The sequence below is a fragment of the Rhamphochromis longiceps genome, linkage group LG12 (genome assembly GCF_057381845.1).
Source record: "Rhamphochromis longiceps isolate RC_006_pf linkage group LG12, R_longiceps_female_GT1.1, whole genome shotgun sequence".
Lineage (NCBI taxonomy): Eukaryota > Metazoa > Chordata > Actinopteri > Cichliformes > Cichlidae > Rhamphochromis > Rhamphochromis longiceps.
Genome location: NC_140568.1, coordinates 22,271,070 through 22,291,556, shown reverse-complemented (window position 1 = coordinate 22,291,556; position 20,487 = coordinate 22,271,070). Strand labels below are relative to the sequence as shown.

General features: G+C 42.7%; 1 protein-coding gene across 3 annotated transcripts; it reads right to left on the bottom strand.

Annotated features, from left to right (window-relative positions):
- Positions 1 to 58: 58 nt before the first annotated feature.
- On the bottom strand, positions 59 to 19,768 carry acsl2 (acyl-CoA synthetase long chain family member 2). Of its 3 annotated transcripts, XM_085425185.1 has the most exons (21): positions 19,670 to 19,698; positions 8,627 to 8,690; positions 7,762 to 8,000; positions 7,554 to 7,668; positions 7,333 to 7,397; positions 7,126 to 7,227; positions 6,530 to 6,629; positions 4,987 to 5,165; positions 4,845 to 4,877; positions 4,602 to 4,653; positions 4,371 to 4,444; positions 3,991 to 4,068; positions 3,767 to 3,901; positions 2,953 to 3,087; positions 2,244 to 2,412; positions 2,069 to 2,157; positions 1,870 to 1,986; positions 1,656 to 1,799; positions 1,466 to 1,567; positions 1,310 to 1,381; positions 59 to 1,224 (listed from the first exon to the last, which is right to left on the bottom strand). In XM_085425185.1, the coding sequence occupies exons 3-21, from the start codon at positions 7,996 to 7,998 to the stop codon at positions 1,084 to 1,086; spliced, it is 2,139 nt and encodes a 712-aa protein (XP_085281311.1). In that variant the 5' UTR covers positions 7,999 to 8,000; positions 8,627 to 8,690; positions 19,670 to 19,698; the 3' UTR covers positions 59 to 1,083. The 3 variants fall into 3 exon arrangements, with proteins under 3 accessions (XP_085281311.1, XP_085281309.1, XP_085281312.1); XM_085425183.1 differs by lacking the exon at positions 8,627 to 8,690 and having other exon boundaries at positions 19,670 to 19,768; XM_085425186.1 differs by lacking the exons at positions 8,627 to 8,690; positions 19,670 to 19,698 and adding an exon at positions 19,391 to 19,588.
- Between the last annotated feature and the right edge of the window lie 719 nt (positions 19,769 to 20,487).

The window sequence follows — 20,487 nt, the reverse complement described above, 5'->3', positions numbered from 1 at the left end:
CACTACATAGTAATGTAAACACACACTGAATGTTACTCATTAGTGAATTTGAAGTTACAAGTATGTTGACTATTTATTTTTTTTGTGGCTTTTTATTGTGTAATTACTGAAGGAAATGCTTAGCCGGTTGCTCGTCTTTGTGTTCTGCAATGCAGACTGTCTGATTACACGCCAATAACTGGATGAATGAAGGTGCTTTTCTAAGTTTAAGTTATAGTCATGGTTGATTTTTTTTTAAATATACCAAAATGAATACTTTGTGATCAGATTGGGTTTTATGTAAGTTTTTAAATAACGTCGGATGATATTTTCTGCTTCATTATTATCATCATGCAATAAACTAAATGCAAGAAAAGCAACCAGTGACTATTTTGCTGTTGTCTTCATGAGTTTGTGTGCGTGTGCTTCTGCACATGCCTGAGTTTTTATGAACTGAATGATGCAAACACGTCAATTACTAATCTTTATTTACTGGCATTAGTAAATTCCTGTTTACAAATCATTTTCCCCCCCCATTCACCGCTCATTCATATTAATTGTTTAACTTGAGGTGAAGTCAGTGGTTTGAAGTAGTCACTAAGATGAAACATATTCATCAGAAGCTTATGTGACAGTGATGCAAAGACCCAACAACCATAAAATACAAACCTACAGTTAATGCAACGTCTAGGAGGACCAATGCCATAAGTGCACATAAAGAGTCCCTTTCAAAATCTTTGCTTGGGAAAGCAACAGTGCAGTGTAAATAAAAGGATCAGCGTTAATATCAGTTCTTCCTAATATCGTCCGTGCTTCTCCTCTATGCAACTAAACAATGATAATGTCCATGTAAAATCTCATTAGTGACAATGACTGGAAGGCAAATATGGATCCACTCACTTAATTTCCTTGTTTGGAATTAAGAGTGAGATGTGGTCACAGGTGGATGACAAATTTCTGGAAAACAAAATAATATTCCAGATATAACGAAATGTAGGGTTTGAGATGAGGCACTGCAGGATATTCACTCCCAGGTCCCGTTTTTGTTCTTTTGTTGGACACCCCTGACCCACAGGTGTCGCGTCTGCGAGTTACTGAGTCGAGTTAGTATGCCTTCTTGCTGTACATGCTTGAAATCTGTTCCTGAAAGTGTCTGCGGATGTCTGCGCGCCTGCTTTTCAGGGTGGGCGTGAGAAGGCCGTTGGCGACACTAAACATCTCTGGATGCAGGTAAAGGTCCTTCACCTGAGACAGAAAGGTGAAGCATCGAAATCAGTTAAGTTCAGCCACTTTGTAACTTGTGCGTTTGAACCTCGATGAGTTTGCTCACTTGTTCAAACGAATTCAGCCGTGCTTCCCTCCCCACGGCGTTCATGTCCTCTAAAACTGCCTTCTTAACATCCTGTTGAAGACAGAACCAGTTTCCATTTAATCCTGCTGTGAGGACTTTAATCAGATGAAAGTTATATTCCAGAATTAGGCCTACAGGATTTTGGCACAGCTCCTCGTAGGACCCCACAAATCCCCGATCCTTGGCCCAGTCAACAAACACCTCTGGGTCAGGGACAACTATCCCTATTAAATAAGACTGATAAGAAATGCAAGACAAAATGAAACATCGAACCGTGCCTCTGAGAACACTTCGCTTTGGATAAGAAAGCTAAAATGTGCCGTACCTGTAAACTGTCTCCATGCACAAACACCTGGAGTACAGGGACACAACGCATGTAGACGTTTTCTATCTTCTCCGGAGCGATGTATTCTCCTTGTGCCAGCTTGAAGATGTGCTTTTTTCTATCAATGATGCGCAGGGTCCCATTCTGACAAAAACAAGTGTGGTAACACAAACTCACTTGACTCATACAGGCTAGTTAGTGTGTCTAATCTTACTGGAAGCCACTGGCCCACGTCCCCGCTGTGCAGCCAGCCGTCTCTGTCCAGGGCTTCAGCCGTCTTCTCTGGATCCCTCAGGTAGCCTCTGAACACGCTGGGGCCGCGAATACAAATCTTAACGGGACAAAGCATTGAGAAGTCACCACACAGCATCCGCTGATAGGTAAAAGTGTGTTCATATCTTTGCGTGGCTGACCTCTCCCGCTCCGTTCTTGGCATAGTAATTCATCTCTGGGATGTCCACCACCTTCACCATGGCGCAGGGCAAAGGAGCACCAACATGACCTGACACAAACATACCCCTGCTGTTAACAGGAGAAACCACAACAGCATCCATCCTGAACACCTGACAGTAGAAGAGCGTTTCCTACCTGTGCTACAGTCCCCTGGCATAGAGAACGTGCAGCCCGCTGTGCACTCAGTCTGTCCGTAACCCTCAAATATCAGACACCCCAGAGTGGCTCTGAGGAAGGACAGCACTGCTGGGGAGATCGGTGCCGAAGCGGTCAATGCAAACCTCAGATTACCCCCTAAACTCTCCTGAAAAAAATAAATAAATAAAAAAATAAGAGTTCCTACGGTGAAGCATTTATGCAAAGCAGTTCAAACACAATCATATTGTGGATGCGAGCTCATTCCCATTTTAAATCATATTCAACCTTGGTCATATTTTCCCATCTGTATTGATCACACCAAGCCAAAATCTTTCAGTCCTTGTTTGCCTGCACGCGTGCTTCTCCAATACACTCCCACAGGGCCAATATGCTCCGGGTGATTTTGGCACCAATTGCTGGAATAGTTGTGCCTCTCTTGTAAAGTTTGGATACAAATTTGTTGATTATTTGCAGGGCTGCTTGTCTACCATGTACCACCGTGTTAAGTGCTACAAAACACAGACGAGGACAACTGCAAAGTCAGGGATTTTCAGAAAATATGGCACTTAATAGTGAAGTTTAGAGAAGAAAAGATGTTCTGTGGGCTGATTTCAGAGGAGGCCACTGCAGAGCCAAGCATATGGATGAGTAACCTACAGCAGCAACAGGCTGAGACAGTATATGATCCACACTGTCAGCCACTGACCTGGATCTTGTTGAACACCAGTTTGTCCCACAGGCTGTTGTTACGTACAACCCCGCTGCTGAGCTCCGCCTGCTTTCTTTTCACAGCGTAGTTGAGCAGAGCTCTTCGAAACGGTGAGGTCACCGAACCCAGGATCTATGTAAAAAATTGGCAAGAATGTACAAAAAACAGAAACACACCCAGGATTATGGCCGCCTTCTTAATACAAGGTAAAAAATATTGGATTGGCTATTTTTAGATAAGTCAGCAGAAGTCCTGTTCGGAGCGTTTTCCCCTTGTTACATATGCAAAGTGCTCAGTCTTAGTATTTCTGTCGTAGGGCCTTTGCCTTAAACTAAAAAGGGCTTTGACGTGACATCTATTGTGCTATATAAATAAAACAGAACTGAGGTGAATTCTCTGCGCAAATTTGAGGTATGTGCTGACATCACTGAGCACGCAAGTGTTGTGGGTTTAACGGGACTTCTAACCACACCAAGGCGCGATCTAAAAAAAGAGCAAGTCACACTGGAGGACGTGCACGAGAACGTTACCTTAAAAGGAAGATCAATCTAGATTTAAATCAGTCTATTTTATGGGGTTTTTTGCTTTTCAGTTTTATTGCAATACAACAGTGGAGAGAGGACAGTGGGAAGGCAGGCAGAAAATAGCCTCATGACGGATTAAACCCAGGCCCATGCAATGGCCTTACGGCACCCGGGCTGCCTGCTGATGCCAGTGAGCTATACTGGTGCATGATTTTTACTAACGGGTGGATCTGCTGCACTTTGCACCTTGTAAAAGAAAATGAGGAGCGGGTAATGCGTTTGCTGACCTTGTCATAGATGCGATTGAGTAAACGAGGCACGACGGGAAAGAAGGTAGGCTTCAGAGTTTTAATGTCATCCATAAGAAGAGAAATGTCCCCCTGGTAAAATCCTACTCGGGCCCCGTAGCAGAACATAGAGACCTGCAATAGAAACGGATTTAATTTAGGGTTCATACACAAAAAAAGTAGGAAAGAAAGACAGAAAAGCATGTGAGAAGAGGATCAACTACCTGAATCATTCTCTCAAACATGTGGGCAAGCGGCAGGTAAGAGATCGACACGTCGTCTTGCTGGATCTCAAACGAGCCCTGAGAGAAAAACGAGAAATGAAATGAGCAAAAAAAAGCACAGGGGACAGATTAGGTTGAGGCAGCGGCATACGGCGAAGCCTCGCAGGCAATCAAACATGTTGTATGGCAGAATCTTTATACAGGGGCAATTAGTTAAAGTACCTCGCAGCGACAGGAGCAATCAAACACCCAATTAATCATACCATTAGACACAGCGGGGAGGGGGACAGTTTGGAGACATGCAGACACAAGCAAATGGGAAGCAACGGTAGCTGTGAGGCTGTTCTCAATTAGACAACGAGGTGGAAGTGTAGACAGACCTCCAGGATCTTAATGACAGAGGAAGTGTTGGAGGCGATGTTGCCGTGGGTGATCATGGCTCCCTTGGGCTTCCCTGGGTAAATAAACAAAACATTATTGCAGTGCCCCTGCGCAGCAAAGGAAACTGCAGCGGTGCCATAAAGAGTGGTTGTTAGTGGGCACTGAAGGGCATTTCTCTAATGATGTGAGTGAAGGATAATTACGGAGAGGCTTATGAGATCAGACGGTACCTGTGGTTCCACTGGTGAAGCAAACCACGGCCAGATCCTGAGGCTGGGGCGGCTACAGAGGGCAGCAATAAAATATGAGAACATGACAACGGACTTCCTCCGCTCTTAATTTAAGCCCCTGCTTATGAGTGAGTGTTAATGATATCCTATTGGACAGGAGCGACGACAGAGCTGTCATGCCAGTGTTTAGGAAGGGGGAGATCAGCCTTTTACGTGAGCAGCTCTGAGAGATGACAAACTCACCACAGGATCTTTGAGGTTCCTCCTACCGATGTCCTAAGATGTGGACAAAGAGGAGTTGCTCGTATCAATTTGCACATCAGCAACGATGAGTCGATTAAAAGGGGCTACATTTAAATGGCTACGCCCCCCCACCCCAACTCACCATGAGCTGCTCCAGCTTTAAAACCTCCACCTCACAGCTCTTCGCCCTCTCCACAAAGGCCTGGCTGAAGTCGTTAAAGAGAACGAGGCAGGACAGCTTCGGAGTCGTGCCGTTCTCCTTGTTCTCTAGCAGAGATGCCGCCTTCTCCTCCCGGTCACAGATCACCACAGAGATCTCCGCTAAAAAAGCACCGAGCACACACTTACACAGAAAGTTTGTGAAGAAATGTTCTCATCAAAGTGTGAAATCTGTGGGGGTTTTCCACTCGGCTCTTCTGCCCGTCTCAAAAGGACTACCGAACACAGTCTCACTTTGAACTAATGAAGCCAGGATGATCGCATTTTTCACATTCAAATATTTCTCCTGTCAGAACAAATCAAACCTCTTTGAACTCACACGCATATACTGCTGCTCAGGAACAGCAAAAACTGAGCAGGCGGGTTTACTTTTACTTCAAGTGATCAGGTGTAGCCTAGCTTTGTTTAATCTTTATACACACTCAGCCACTTTACAAGGTACACCTGCTCATTTACACAAGCATCTATGGCAGCAGCTCAGTGTTTGTAGCCACGTAGACATTAAGGACTTTGCAGCATGGATGCTGGTGCCAGATGGGCTGGTCTGAGTGTTGATCTGCTGGAGTTTTCCCACACAAACATCTCTAAGGTTTACAGAAAATGGTCTGGAAAAGTGGAAAATATCCAGCGAGCAGTGGTTCTCTGGGTGAAAATGTTGATGTGAGAGGCAAGACTGCTTTGAGCCGACAGGAAACCAGGAGCAACTCCGATAACCACCTATTTCAACCGACGTATGTAGAAGAGATGCTCTGAACACGCTGTGCTGCACGTTCACACAGCCCACTTTAAAACAGGCCACACTGCATTTTACTCCTGTCAGCCAATAGCAGGAAAACTAGGGCTGCAGTTTCCATGAGCTCACCAAACTTTGATAAATAAGATCAGAAAAAAAACACTGCCTAATCTGAAGAGTCTCAGTTTCTGCTGCTACATTTAGGTTGTAGGTTCAGAATTTTACGATCCACCCACAGACTAACTTAGTATTGTAGTGACCACAGTGTACCAGTCTTCTGCTGGAAGAAATATTTTCTATGCATTTAGATAGAAATGCTTAATTTAGTTATTAGTTGGTTATTAGTTATTTACATAGGAGGGGGGGGGGGGGGGGGAAGCGAAACAACAGGATCTACTGTGTCAGCATTTTGTAAATGTTCGGGAAGTTCTTCTTTGAGAGTTCAAATCTAGTTAAAAGCCTATAAGAGGTAGAATTATGCAGTTCTTCAGTAATAACAGTGACAATGATTAATGCAGGACTTTTATTAGTAAAGGGTATTTTTATGCCTGTAGTACTTCTGATATTTATAGCATATTCTGTACACGATGATCTTCTTCCTTCTCCAATATTTTCTTTATTCAAAGGGCAAAATATCCATATGCAGTTTGTATGTCTGATGTGATGAAGGCTTCACCTTTGACACCATGTGAAACGTTTTCATTTTCGTATTTTAATGTGAAGCTTTTCTCACCAAGGTTGAGGATATGCACCATCGCCTCCAGTCCCAGTGTGTCATAGAGAGGCACCACTGCCATGGAGTAGGTGTAGCAGGCCAGCTCTGAGATGATCCACTTTAACCAGCAGAGGGAGACAAAGCAGCACTGTTACACTGAAGTCATTTATAAACCCATATACAACATAAACAACACTCAAGGTGTAGATCGGTCAAATGAGAGGGTTAGGGGCTCTAATAGAGCAGAAAATTGTCTTTTACTACGGCAATAATTGCCCAGTCCGACAAGTGTATTAAAATAAAATGAGACACTCTTCAATATTAGCTGCCCTGGAGACGCACATTCACCACTAGCACTGTGCTGGCAATATAAATAAAGCCAAACACAATTTCACAATAGATGGATTAAAAAAGAAAAAAAAGAAGAAAAAGGAAATCATAAATTCAATTTTCAAAATGTGTTTAAAAGGGCATGCTGAGCTCCGAGGGTAGAATCATCATCATCCACAAAACCTCCGCTGAGATGAGAGTTATTTAATAAATTTTTAAGATCAAAGGCAGCCAAACTAGAGTGGGATGAGCTGTCACACCACAGAGCAGTGGGAGGTCCATACCTCTGGCCTGTTTTGTGCATAGATCCCAACAAACTGCTCCGGATTCGGCTGGCAACCTTTAGCCAACAGGCCAGAGCCGAGCACCTGCGCCTGCTCAGCCACCTGAAGGATTAGAGGCTCTCAGTGAACAAACAGTAAAGATCAAACACATTACATGGAAGTGCTGAGATAACTGGGAGGAATCACAGAAGTAACGATATGCCAGACCTCAGCGTAGGAGATCCACTCGTAGGGCTGACCCGGCTTCCTGAAGCCAAGACACGGGCCACTTCCTGAAGGACACAACACCGCTCTGTCAGCTCAGAAAGTCTGCTGATAGTTCTGCTATCAATCCACTTTCCAGTTTTCCTCTACTCTGTCCGGTTCCATACCGACTTCTCCATCAAGAGGAGAGTGTTTAATGAAGTGTGTGTGAATGTGCGCATCACCTGAGATCATCAGGCCCCTCTGGAACATGTCATAGGCTGTCCTGGTGTCGTCATAGTAAAACTCCAGCAGAGTGTCATCTTTGAGGATCGCCGATCGCCTGCAGCTGGGATCTCCCTGCAATAAACACCACCCTGTCACCGACAGCCCTGCAGCAATGCAGAGCACGCTAACACACGCCTAAGCCAGCAACAGCCGTCCCTCACTCACGTTAACGGCCACAGACTGGGCTTTAAGATCGCAGGGAGGGCGCATGGGTCGAGGACGGGTCACCAGCCAGTACGCTGTGATGGAGGCCAAGGCTCCTAAACCGAGCACAGAGGAGGGCGACAGGGAGAAGGAGGAGGAGAGAGGCAGAGACGGCAGAAGACTCCACAAGTCCTCCGATTCGGAGCCTTTAAGTCCTGTGCTGGAGCGAAGCGACCGCAGCCACTCCTGGAAATGCATAGCTGAGGAGACAGGATGTAGAAAAGGGAAAATAAGCAGTCAAAAGGAAGAAAATTACATGGTGCATAGGGACAGATGTTAACTCTGCTGCTACTTTAAAACAACAACAAGCATATAGAGTAGCAGACTAACACTGAAGGGTTTTTTTTTATTGTTTTCTGTGTGCATTCTGCTTCTTTTTTTCTCTTTTTAAACTTGATGTGTATCTGATAAATTTGATGCAGAGCTTTGTTGTCTTTGCACGACTTTTATTTATATATTTATTTATTTATTAATCTGTGTTGCGGTGAAGTTTAGCACTAAAAGAAATGTCTACCTTGTTTGGGAGCTGGGGATTATTTTTTTTACTAATGATCAATCTGTTTACATAAAGCTGCAAAAACAATTAAAAAAAAAAAAAAAAAAAAAGGAATTTAAAAATCCCAAGGCCAAAGTTAGCACCTCATTTTCTTCCTCACAGACCAGATTTTTTCCCAATTTGTTTGATTTATGGCTCCAAAGATTACCTGGCTTCCAGTGTCTGCTCAGAGTGTGCTCTTTTTTACAGTGCAGTATGAGACTGAATTCACCTCTAAAAAAAGAAAACGAAAAAAAGATAATAGTCATGATCGCCGCCATGTTCACTGACCTTTTGGCCTCTTCCAGAACGAGAGCTGCTCTCTCCCTCACCCTCTGCTCCAGGTCTTCCACACCTGAACAACACGCTGATCATCCACGATTTCGTTTTACATGTGAAATGACAATAAAAGGCTATTCTATTCTATTCTGCTCATTTGTGAAACTACACATGTCGCTCCAGCAGCAAGACCTCCATGCTGTTTGGCTGGTGAGCCCTGAGATGTGTGGTTGCTGGATTAAGCACAAAAAAACACCAAAAAACACAGCACTACAGTGATCTTGGGAGCTGAAAGAGGCAAACTCGTGGGGCCTTTGTGTCTTTGCATGTTAGTGGAAGCTTTTTAAGGGCTTTCTGCAATTTATGCACATTTTCTCCTGTTTTGTGGCCAGCCAGGGAGCTTAGGTGTTGTACTTTCATTCCAACTTAGAGCTTAGTGGGGTATTTCTTGCTTTCTATCAAGAGTGGGGGGGGTTTGTTTTATTGTTTTTGTCCTTGAACACCCTGAGGTCAGTTTGCTTCCTTCCTTATTATTCCCTTTTATTTACTTTAATGCTGTAATTCTAAATACATTCTTATGATTGCAAAACCAACGTGGTTGGAGGCTCAGTTCATGGTCGGGTGGCACTTTGTGCTAAACTCCACGTGTCCCCGTAGACTTTTCAGGGCTTTCAAAATCACTTTAACCAAGAAAGAGGCAAACATTTTCCCTTCACTCCATTTGGCAAACAGCGTGCTGGATTTAATAAGAGATTTGGGTCACATCATCAAGAATGATCAGTGTGATGATGGCGATGTGCAGCAGCACTGCAGATGAATTCAAAAATGGCCCTTTTTAAAAGCCTGCTGCACTCTGAATTTATACAGCTCATTTGTGGTGCAATTACAGCCCAGCAAATATGGAAAAATCTTCAGGTGGTGCACTGACAAGACGTGCCAGTTGCATGTGAGACTAGTCATGCTTCTGAAGCTCTTGGTGTGATGGAGAACTGTAAGCACATCTTTATCTATGCTGACTAATTTTTGCGAATGTAGATGCAATAACAGGAATTTTCTGTATTGACCTGGACTTTGAACTTTATCCGTTTATCTGTTCAAACTAGAGGTAGAAAAATACCCCATCAATATTGCATAGTATTGCAATATTTTGCGAGGCAATATTGTATCGATATTTTATAAAATACTCAGACTACTACAAGTCTGTGGGCCAATCTGATGCACACTGGACGCACTTAGCTCGAGAACACCATCTCGTAATTCAGAGCAAACTAATAGCTGAGTGACAAGTAAAAATAGGACAGCAGCCTCCAACATCTACAAAAACCTCAGTGGCTACCTGGGGACTGTACTGAAATTCATCACATTTGTGATTGATTGCAACTCGTGGTGGATAAATAGTTGTCTAGAGCTTGAAGTTGTTGTACGCTCACGACCAGTTTTGGGGCCAGATTCACTAAACGGGAAATAGCACATGAGTCCAATCCCTAAATAGTGCTCATATGTGTGGTTAGTTTTATGGGGGATTTATAAAAGTTACAATGTTTTCTAAACACAGTTCCTTTTTATATCTTAAACTGCATTATTTGGCGTGAGCCCTAGCACCATCTCCAAATTGAAGGCCAAGTTCCATAAAAGGGATGTCAGATTCAGGCTAGGAAGTGGGCGTCCTAAGAGAAGATGACACAACAAGAGCGTTTCCTCACCCTGTCAGCACTTAGGAACTGAGGGCAGTCTTCTACAGATTTGCAGTCGAGGTTTGCAGGACAATATGGCCGACGGCTCACTACCCACACAATCTGGAACAAACTGCACACAGACAATCTCTGGTCTCATAGGGCTGCCAGAAGGCCTGCCATGACAGCCCCTCGCCATGACAGCCCCTCACCATCAGGCCTGCCATGACAGCCCCTCACCATCAGGCCAGTTTGCGCTGGTGACGGCAACATGTGGAGGAACGTTCTGTTCAGTGATGAGTCCAGATTCTGCCTATGCCATACGGATCATAGGTCCAAAGTGCGGATATGACACAGAGAACACTATTCCGATTGCTGCACCGATACCGTAACAGCTTTTGGTGGAGGCAGTGTGATGGTGTGGGGTGGCATCTGCCTCACTTGGAAAAAAAAAACTAAGCAAGGCTTATCATCATTGGAGGCAATCTCAATGCAGAGAAATGAGGATGAGATTCTGCAACTAGTGGCATTCCCATATCTCCACACTCTTTGTCCAACCTGACAAGATGATAACGACATCTTCTAAGATGGTTTATCAGAGACTACCTCCAGAATTTGGAAGGGCTGCCTGCAGTCCTGATCTCAACCCCACTGAACACATTTGGGATCAGCGTGGGTCCGCTGTTCGTGCCAGACTGACCAACACAATCACACTGGTTAACTTGTGACAAACACTGGTTTAAGAATAGGATGCTGTCCCACATGAGTATGTGACCAAGCTGGTGACCAGCATGAGGTGGTGGTGCCAGGTTATTCTGAGTGTGTATGAGTCTTCTACATGCTCTTCAGACTTTCATCATCCAATCAAATAAGAAGGCATCAAACAAGCCTGAATAGGACAATAAGCCGTTTGGCAAAGAAGATTTAGCAAATTTTCATGGGCGCAAACCACATAGTCAACTCTGCTGCTCAACCCCCAAACACATTTTCCTTACAAACGTGGCACCATTTCAGGGAAATAAACAGGCTTTCCAAGGGTATAGGATTTATTGTAAAGGAGCATGGTTACAACAAAGAAATTACGAAAACACAAATTTCCTTAATTTTTGTGCTAGGTTTATGTTATTGCAATGCATATAGCAAAATCTTTAAAATTTCAACAATATCTTATCGTCCATTTTGAGACAGTATCATATCATGGGGTGTTTAGGGATTCCCACCTCTAGTAAAAACAAAAGCCAGATCTAGCTCTGCGTCCCTATGCTTTATATGGGAAGAATGCAATACAAGGAATGAATACATTCATTTACCTACAAGTTATTTAACTGCAGATGCATCCTTCTCATTTGCAACAGTACCAATGTAAACAGTGCCGACTTTGCCCTCCGTGGCTAAAACAACTTCACAGCACATGTGCAGTCAGACCGAGAGACACAGCTCCTCTCACTAACCGCTGAAGCAGTTCAGGTTTGCAACACTGAACAACATTTTAGGAGGAATTTCAGAGGTCGGTAAAGCTACTGTTTCAACAATGTTAACATTAGCTGTTTCGCTATCAGAAATGACTAGAAATTACCATTAGCCACCTGTTATCATTAACGTAGCAGCTAGCAGTCTGCAGTTAGATAAATATGAATCATTGTTGCAGGCTGAACAAATTGCAGATTGAATACTGAGCAGAGCAGATTACGGACAAATGGACAACCAGGTGGGTTTCTGGCTGTGCAGAGCAGCGGGGGAAGGGTAGCTGAACCAAACAGAGTCCAGTGTGGAGAACTAATCCGAGCAAATACAGAGCGAAATCCAGAGCAGAGCAGCCGAATCAGACAGAAGACATGGTAAAGGGATGCAGTGGGAACGCTGTACAAGAGAGGCTGCCAGTGTTGGTCAAGTTACTTGAAAAAAGTAATCAGTAACTAATTACTTCCCCCCCAACAGTAATCCCGTTACTTTACTGATTACTTATTTTCAAAAGTAATTAATTACTTACTTTTTAAAAACAATTTACAACCTGAATAGGTGATAAAGCGATAGATCTTTCAGCCCAATTCTACTTTTTCTGCATAATCCATCATACAAAATGTAATCAAATGGAAAAGTCTTTTTTTTAAACTTGTTTTATCAGTTTTAATCTTTTAACTTTATGCATCAAGTAAAAATTAATTTATATGAACCATTCTCTGACTTCAAGAAATTTGTTTAACATTTAAACCTATTTTCTGCACATTCCAGCACATAAAATAAAATATTTTTTGTGTTTACATTCAGTCTTTCAAATAGATGCAAGTTAAAATACAGCAGAAAATAAATAAAGTCAAAGACTAGCGGTCCTGTTGCTCTATTTTCACCTGTAAAGCAGGAGTACGGTAGGTGGAGGTTTGCCCTGGTGCAGGTGTGCCGCAGCGGTCAGTGGAAGAATCCGTGAGTTTCTCTGTGAATTTCCCATTACCTCTTTGCGCACTCGGTGCTTGTTTGGGGGGGGGGGGGTTCCCACTGTAAAAAGAAGGTTTCTTCCCACGCACAACGGACACTAATGTTTTTGTCACTTTTTATGGAATCAAACTCAAAGTAAGGTCAGTACTTCCACGCTTTAAACGCTGCACGGTCATTCTCTCTCCCCACTCGATATATAATCCATTGTTGATCTGCACACACACACACACACACACACACACACACACACACCTTTTGTCACGAATGTCGCACTCGCTTACGTCACTGTCATGAGACACAAAAAAATAAAAAAAAATAAAAAAATCAAATCACGATTTTAGTAACGCAGCGTTCCTACAGGAAAGTAACAGTAATCTAATTACCGTTTTTGCGATAGTAATCCCTTACTTTACTCGTTACTTTAAAAGAGTAATCAGATTACAGTAACGCGTTACTGCCCATCTCTGGAGGCTGCAGGCAAATGTGGACAAGATGATAAATTTTAACTTTAAACTACCTTTACAATAATTTAGTAAAATGTGTTTCATATTTTGTGGTAGCTGTGACGTCATTTTAAAACGCAGGCAGTGATCGGTTCAGTCCGCTTCACAATATCTTTGTTTTAGCATAACTAATATTACACTTTATCCAAAGATCATTTATACTCCTCATGTTAGTTTTCCGTAATGCTCTTCTTCTACAATAATTCAGTTACTTAGGTGTGTGTGTGTGTGTATTTATTACCTTCACAATTTGTAATGAAATTATCTAAGTAATTTTAAAAATGGATAAAATCTCTACACTTAACCTTTATACTTAATATTGAATATTTATTTAGGGAAAAATTAATTGAATAAATCGAGTTTTTTTCCTGGGTGTGAGTATCAAGTCTAGTATCCTGACAACTCTAGTGGATGTTTACATATCTGTCCCCCTACACCCTGTTTATCCACATACTAAAGAAAAAAAAATACGAAAGAAAGAAAAAAATATATCATTCCACTTCTGAAACACAATAATCCAGCCTGAAGAGCCCGGTTTAAAAGGCCCAGCCACAGCGGACCACAGGTTTGGCACAGCTGAGAGAGAGAAGAGAAGAAAAGACTCTGGGTCTATACAGGAGAGAGAGTGGTGGGGGTGGGGGGTGGTAGAGAGACACCAGGAAGTAATAACGATTGGCTTAAAAGAAACAGGCACCGAGGTTACTCTCAGTCATGTTCTGCCACCCTTTCATTCGCCAGAGAGAAAGAGAGACTCAGGGTGTGTACAGTAGCAACGGGGGCTGGTGGCGAGATGGGGTGAGGAGGGAGGACCGGCTGGGTCCACCCCTAATGGTTCTCTGCCAAAGACTTCATTGTTCATATCAGAACTGAATGAATCAGGGAGACACGGGGAGGGGAAAATGACACACACACACACACACACACACACACACACACACACACACACACACACCAAAGTGCAAGACCAGACTTCTCCCTGAAACTGCTAATTTCATCCCCTCAAGCAAACCACTTCATCTTCTACCGCACAAGGAATTCACCTCTCTGAATAAACCTCCCCTTTCCCACATTTGCTCCGCCCTCCCTGAACGCTCCTCAACCTCTCACCCATTTTCTCCCCCAGTGCCCAATTGGAGAGGGTAGCTTCCCCTTCCCTCCTGTTTAACCGGAGCTGATGCTGCGCCGCTTCCCTAGCCTGCACGGGCAAAGCAATGCCACACTCGTCCTCAGGAGGATTTCTAATCTGCTTTAAGCATCAATTTATGTGAACTAAAGCTGTTCACTTCCCTCTTTACACCTGCTGAAGTCACAGAGCAGCTGGTGAGCCCCTCGAGTCCTTTCACTAGGTAAATAAATTGAAAACAAAGGGCTTTATGAAACGTGACATCAAAAAAAAGAAAAAAATGACAGTGTGGTGTGAAGAGAGCTTCCTGTGGCCCCTTTCTGTCTTTCTCTCTCCCTGGCCCTCCCTTCTCTCTCACTCCCATTCATTATGGCTATTGTCAAGTCCCAGACAAGAACCATTGTGCTTCCAGCTCTTACTCCCAAGAAGACAGGAGACAAAAGGAATGGCAAACACATGTGAAAATATACTGAAGGAAAACAAACGCACCTTCATTCTGTGCCAGTTCCTGCAGGGAGAGTGCGCTTTTGGCTACATTGTCATTCGGAGAGCTGCTATCGCAGCAGGGCACTCGTGACAGACGTGCACACAGTTCATACAGTAAGTGCTGTGATGTTTGAACAGTAACAGCGGATCGAAACTATATTTGGTGTAAGTAAAGGCATCCGTATGTGGAGTATATGCCAAAATGCAACACACACAAAAAAAAAAAAAAAGGTTCAAGTGGAGACGACAGGCATGTCGCCATGTCCGTGCATGTTTACTCTCGCTCACAAGTGGAGACATAACCAAGAGCTATTCACTAACAGAAGTATGACAAACACATGAGTGGAACGCAGCATGTTGAAATTACAGACATAACCCCCCCAAAAAAACAACCAAAAACCGGTTTTGAGTCAAATCTGGCATGTAGTCAATAATTACAACCTCGTCAATGTTCCTTTATAACCATCAAACATTTCAACTGCCATCAAACTAATGGGGTGTCATGGGAAAATGTTCCCGGGCAGGTGGTAAAAAAAAAAAAAAAAAAAAATTTAAAACGGCATGGTGGGGTTATGAATTATTGTAAGCTTGAAAGATCTAGGAGCCACAGCAGACACTGCTAAAGATTCATGTCACTGCTGAGATCAGAGGATAAGAAGAGAAGAAGAATAGACCCTGTACTGACTTGTAACATTTTCAGAGGCTGAACACTGCAATAGGACCCAAGTCTGCATGAGCCGTGGGACAGCGCAGCGTGCCCTGCACAGTCTGAAAACATTTCATTGTTGCTGCTATCACCTAATATAGCTCAGCCCTCCAACATCCTACAGCACCTGACTGCGGAGCTGGGCCAGACAAACATCTGGACTATGCAGCCACGACTGCAGGTCTAGAATGAGCACCAGCACTCTCCGGGGCAGTGTGTTTTATGCTGCACTGCAGCTGTAACATTAGGTTTCCAGATGACACCCTACTGGAGTCTCTAAATCAGCGGCAACAAAGAAACAACTTGCAGAGAGGCGATCGGGCTTGAAGCAACGTGATGTAAGACCAAAAGCTTTTCCCTGAACACAGTGAAACTGGAAGAGCTTCCCACTGACTTCAGCAAGATGCTCTCAAACACAACTGAGCCTCAATTAAACTTCTGTGATGAAAATTGTGTCGTTTTTCCTCCAGGAGTTTTTTTGTAGATGCATTTCCTGGTGTGCTTTCTTTGCAAGTCAAATTTGTGCATAAATTTTGACTCCAGTAACACATGTGGGTCCTGGGATGAAATAAAAGTAATAAAGAGGATCACAAGTTTTAAAATAAAATAAAATAAAAATTGAATAATCAAAGTCCATGTTTTACCAAGAAAACCAAATAACATGCATCTATTTTGAATTTGCTGCTGTTCAGATCGGTTGTGGTGGCTGTAAATGATTTTATAGAGCAGCCAAAGACTTATTTAACACACATGCACAGTTTCCTCTGCATTAGACAAGCAGGCAGAAATGCTTGAGATGCTTAAGCTGCCGTCTCCTTTCCTCGTTCGTGTTGTCACATGAAACATCGGATAACGATTTGGCTCTGTGCATCGCACAGAATATAAAAAGAGCTCTGTATAGTAGCTTTAAGAACTTTTCTGTGGTGACGGGAGCAATGCTGGGGAATGCTCCCCCCTGACCCAGAAAACTACAGGAGGTGGCACAAAGCAAGAGGGGGAAGGTTTTTATAGCTGGGAGACAGGCCACAGCATTTTGTGCCAGCACCAGAAGACCGGTGTAGTCTGCACACGCTCCATGTGCCCAGGGAGGAGAGAGTTCTGGTTGGAGGGGACCCGAAGAGAGAGGACTGCAAGATGGACACGTGAGGCAAGCGTGGGGTGGGGGGGGGAGAAAGAATGAAACGCACGGGTGTTTTCTGGCTGTGATTCCTAAACAAAGCGTGAAGAACACAGACACATGCACGCTCGATCCCAATGACGTTTCTCTTGTAGCAGGAAGCGAGAAAGACCACACATCCGGGATGCAGAAAACACCACTTTCCTCAAGGCGGTCAGGAGTCTCCCAGGGTCTCGAATTCACTTAAACCCAAGCGGAGATTCTCGAAAACAAAGCTACAGTTGTGCATTCTTTTGCAGACGTTTCTGGTTTCAGGTAACTAAGCAGCGCCAGGTTCAAACGTCAACATGCTGTCAAAGCTCACGTCTGACTGAGCCGGTGTATTTGTTCATTCTTAATGGTTGACTACAAACGTCAGGTGACACATTCAACACTGTAACTGTCAAATACACACAAAACAGATGGCAGGAGGCCATATGGACAACTCCAAACACGTTGCCTCCGAATATCTCAACACGCAAGTATTAGAAGTATGATTTAAAACAAAAGCAGATGTAACGTGTGGAAATGAACAGCGGCTGTGATTTTACACAACAAAAATGGCAGAAAACCTACAATTAGGGCTGAAACTCACTCCAACTGTAATTATCCTCAACTTGGACCACAGACAAAATTCACAGCAGCCCCCTTTTCTCTGTACCTCACTTACATTTTCCACATATAGCCTGTAAAGTTTGGGCAAGTTTAGCAGCAAAACAAACCCTCTACATATATACACGTTATCCCCAACACTGGCCTTTTAATACAGATCATGTAGATAAAATAAAGCAAAAAGGTTCATGTAAAGTGGCATGCAGAATGCAAGGACGAAGAAACTACTTAAAAAATAAAAGTGTCTGTACTAAATTGATTTATGCAAATGTAAGCAGCGTCTTTATTGAGTGCTCTTGTTCTAAAGAATATGGCACTTCCTGCAGACTCATTCAGGCTTCCTCATCTCTGACAGGTGACCTGTGCTTGATTACAGCAGTGTCTTCAACGACAATTGACTTTTCCTTCTGCGAGTTCCACTTCAATCTAGATTCTAAAGTTAGCAAGCGCGTCATTTTTTTTTTTTTCATGCGATTGCATTTGAGAGGTTTCTCTGACAGGCAGATGACCTTTCCTGCCTCTTACCCAGTGGGTGCTGCTGGGATAGGCTTCTGATAGTAAACAGATGTAAAATGTGATATAATGTTTGCTTTGTGGAAATCACAGCACTCTTAATATACCAGGACGTCGCTTTCAGGTTGTGCTGATCATTGAGTCCATTGATGAAAAATTATAAAAACTATTTTTATATTCCTTAGAGGAGCTTCACATTTTTCAGTGTGAGGGGGGGAAAAAATAAAAATAAATAAAAAAATAAAAAAATAAATAAAAAAAATAAAAAAAATCACAGTTGTGGCAGTAAGACTGGATTTGGGGAATACAATGTTGAAAACATCTGGAATCATTAACTGATGGTACAGGAAAAAGAACATGCACGTCTTTAGAACATTATCCTACCACCACTGAAACGCACAGATAAACAGTGCCATGTTTCCCCCAATAAATGAGAAAGGGTTCCACGTGTGCGACTTTAAAATCTTATGTTAATGACTGAATGATGTGTTGATTTAGTTTCAGTTTTTGTTTTACCATCATGCTGGAAATATGTTAATTAATTTAAACACAAAACATAACATGCCAACATCTTCCACTTATCCAATTCTGGGCTGCAGATGGGACTGGAGTCTTTCCTGGCTGTCACAGGGCAGGGGGCAGGACACACCCTGGAGAGACTGTCAATCTACTGCAAGGCTAATTCAGAGACAGAAAACCGTTCACGCATACAGGTGACTTAGTAACCAAGTAAGCTGACATACACCTGTCTGGACTGTTTGGAGCAAGACTGAGGGTTGACTTGAAACCAAGACCTTGTTAGTGCTAACCGCCGCACCAACCCCAAAAACTGTCAAGTGAGTATCAATAATATATTTGGTGCTTTAAGTAAGCTATAAAGTGAAAATTAAAGAAGAAAAACAGCATAAAGCATCTTATTAAGGAGTTGGACCTCCATGCTCCTCGGCACTGATTCTCTAAGTATTTGAAAGTGTACTTGAGGGACACTTTCCTTCAACTGGTGTTTTGATAATAGTGGTGGTGAACACCAACACCTGGGTCCAACGGGTGTTGACTTCAGTTGCGATCTAGTGATTTGCAAAGGTCAGAGCATGTGACTGTAATCACATGCGTACTCAAAAGCATTCAGTGACCCCCTTATGAATGAAAAAGAAACCACGCCGATTGGGAGAAGCTTTTCATTACTGGGTGGAAGGAATCACTCAGAACAGCCCTGGTTTCATTTTCAGTCGACAAAAGGCCATGCCAATCGATTATTATTATTTTTCTGGTTTGTCACCATTTCATTTCACATAACCTGTGTATCTGAACTATGTTGGGAATGCATTAAGAGTAAACTGCTGGTGAATTTTTATGGGAGAAGATTATCTTGTTCTCACATCCACAATACATTCAAACAAACTCCCAATCAGCTCACAGCTTATATGCTATATTCAGTTATTAATATTTAACCCATGCAAAAAAAAACACAGGTGTTCAGTATTTAAATGCAACTTGATTTACGTACATAAATGTTTCATTTTTGCTTGTTTTTAACGGAGTACACAAAAGTTTAAGAAAAATGTTTTTACCAGATGCACATTTTTCCTGCTGCCTCGAATCACTTTCAAAGAAATCTTTCTTTGCTTGCGTAAAACTTTTCACAAGTTAACAGGTTGATTCCTGTTCACATTCCTCCAAAATCTGCAACTATCAGCTCGGCAGCATGGGAACTCGGCGTGCTGCAGCCAAACTTTGTTTCTTTCCTTTTTTCACAGTCTAAGCCTGCTCAGTTTAGCTTTGTGCTTCTTTATCGAGCTGAGACGTCTGAATACAAACTACCGAAGAAAGAGACTCTGACAGAGACTTACCAGAGTGAACGCAGGTTTCCAAACGGTCGTTGACTGAGAGCCTCACTTAATCCTGCCTCAGGTCCACAGAAATTTGCCCACCAGTCCAGCTAAACGCAATTAACCTGTGTTTCCGGTCCAAATCTTCAAAATAAAGGACTGCGCTCAAACACTGTATACAAACACACTGACTTTAAAGGAAAACAGTTGTACATGTACAATGATAATAAGGGCTAGTCTATTCTATTCTATTCTATTCTATTCTATTCTATTCTAAGAGAGGATGAGAAACACTGGGGGAAAAGACGTTATAATATGAAAAACACATTATATGTATAATTAAATAAATAACAAATAATTGTTATTTCAATATATATATATATATATATATATATATATATATATATATATATATATCAATTAGTTGATTCACTTTATTTTTAACCAAAGCAGGGTATATATAGATAGTTATTTCATCATCTTTGCACACTGCACCATTACACATATACATATGATATATGTTGCTATTGCCTGTGTCATGTTGCCACTGAGAACAAAAAACAAACAAACAAATAGAGCCGGATTCCTTGTGTGCGAGCACTTATTAGGCCAATAAAGCCCATTCTGAATTTAAAGTTGTATTAAAGTTATACAACTTCCTGTGTGTTTGCCTTTCCTTCCGGACCTTGACGTTTTTCTGCAAGACTGGGCCCACACTGACGTAACTTCTTAATTGCATTCATGCATTTGAGGGAGGGATCAAAAGTGATTGTGCAGTCCCCCCAGCCCCCCAGCCTACCATTGACAAAATGAATCTCATGAATCAAAGTTTAAAAGGA

Coding starts and splice junctions, on each gene's coding strand:
- acsl2 (XM_085425183.1), bottom strand. CDS start 7,998: ATGCATTTCCAGGAGTGGCTGCGGTCGCTTCGCTCCAGCACAGGACTT. Junction 1,987..2,068: donor CCAAGAACGGAGCGGGAGAG/GTCAGCCACGCA, acceptor TGTCCCGTTAAG/ATTTGTATTCGCGGCCCCAG. Junction 1,800..1,869: donor ACGTGGGCCAGTGGCTTCCA/GTAAGATTAGAC, acceptor TGTTTTTGTCAG/AATGGGACCCTGCGCATCAT.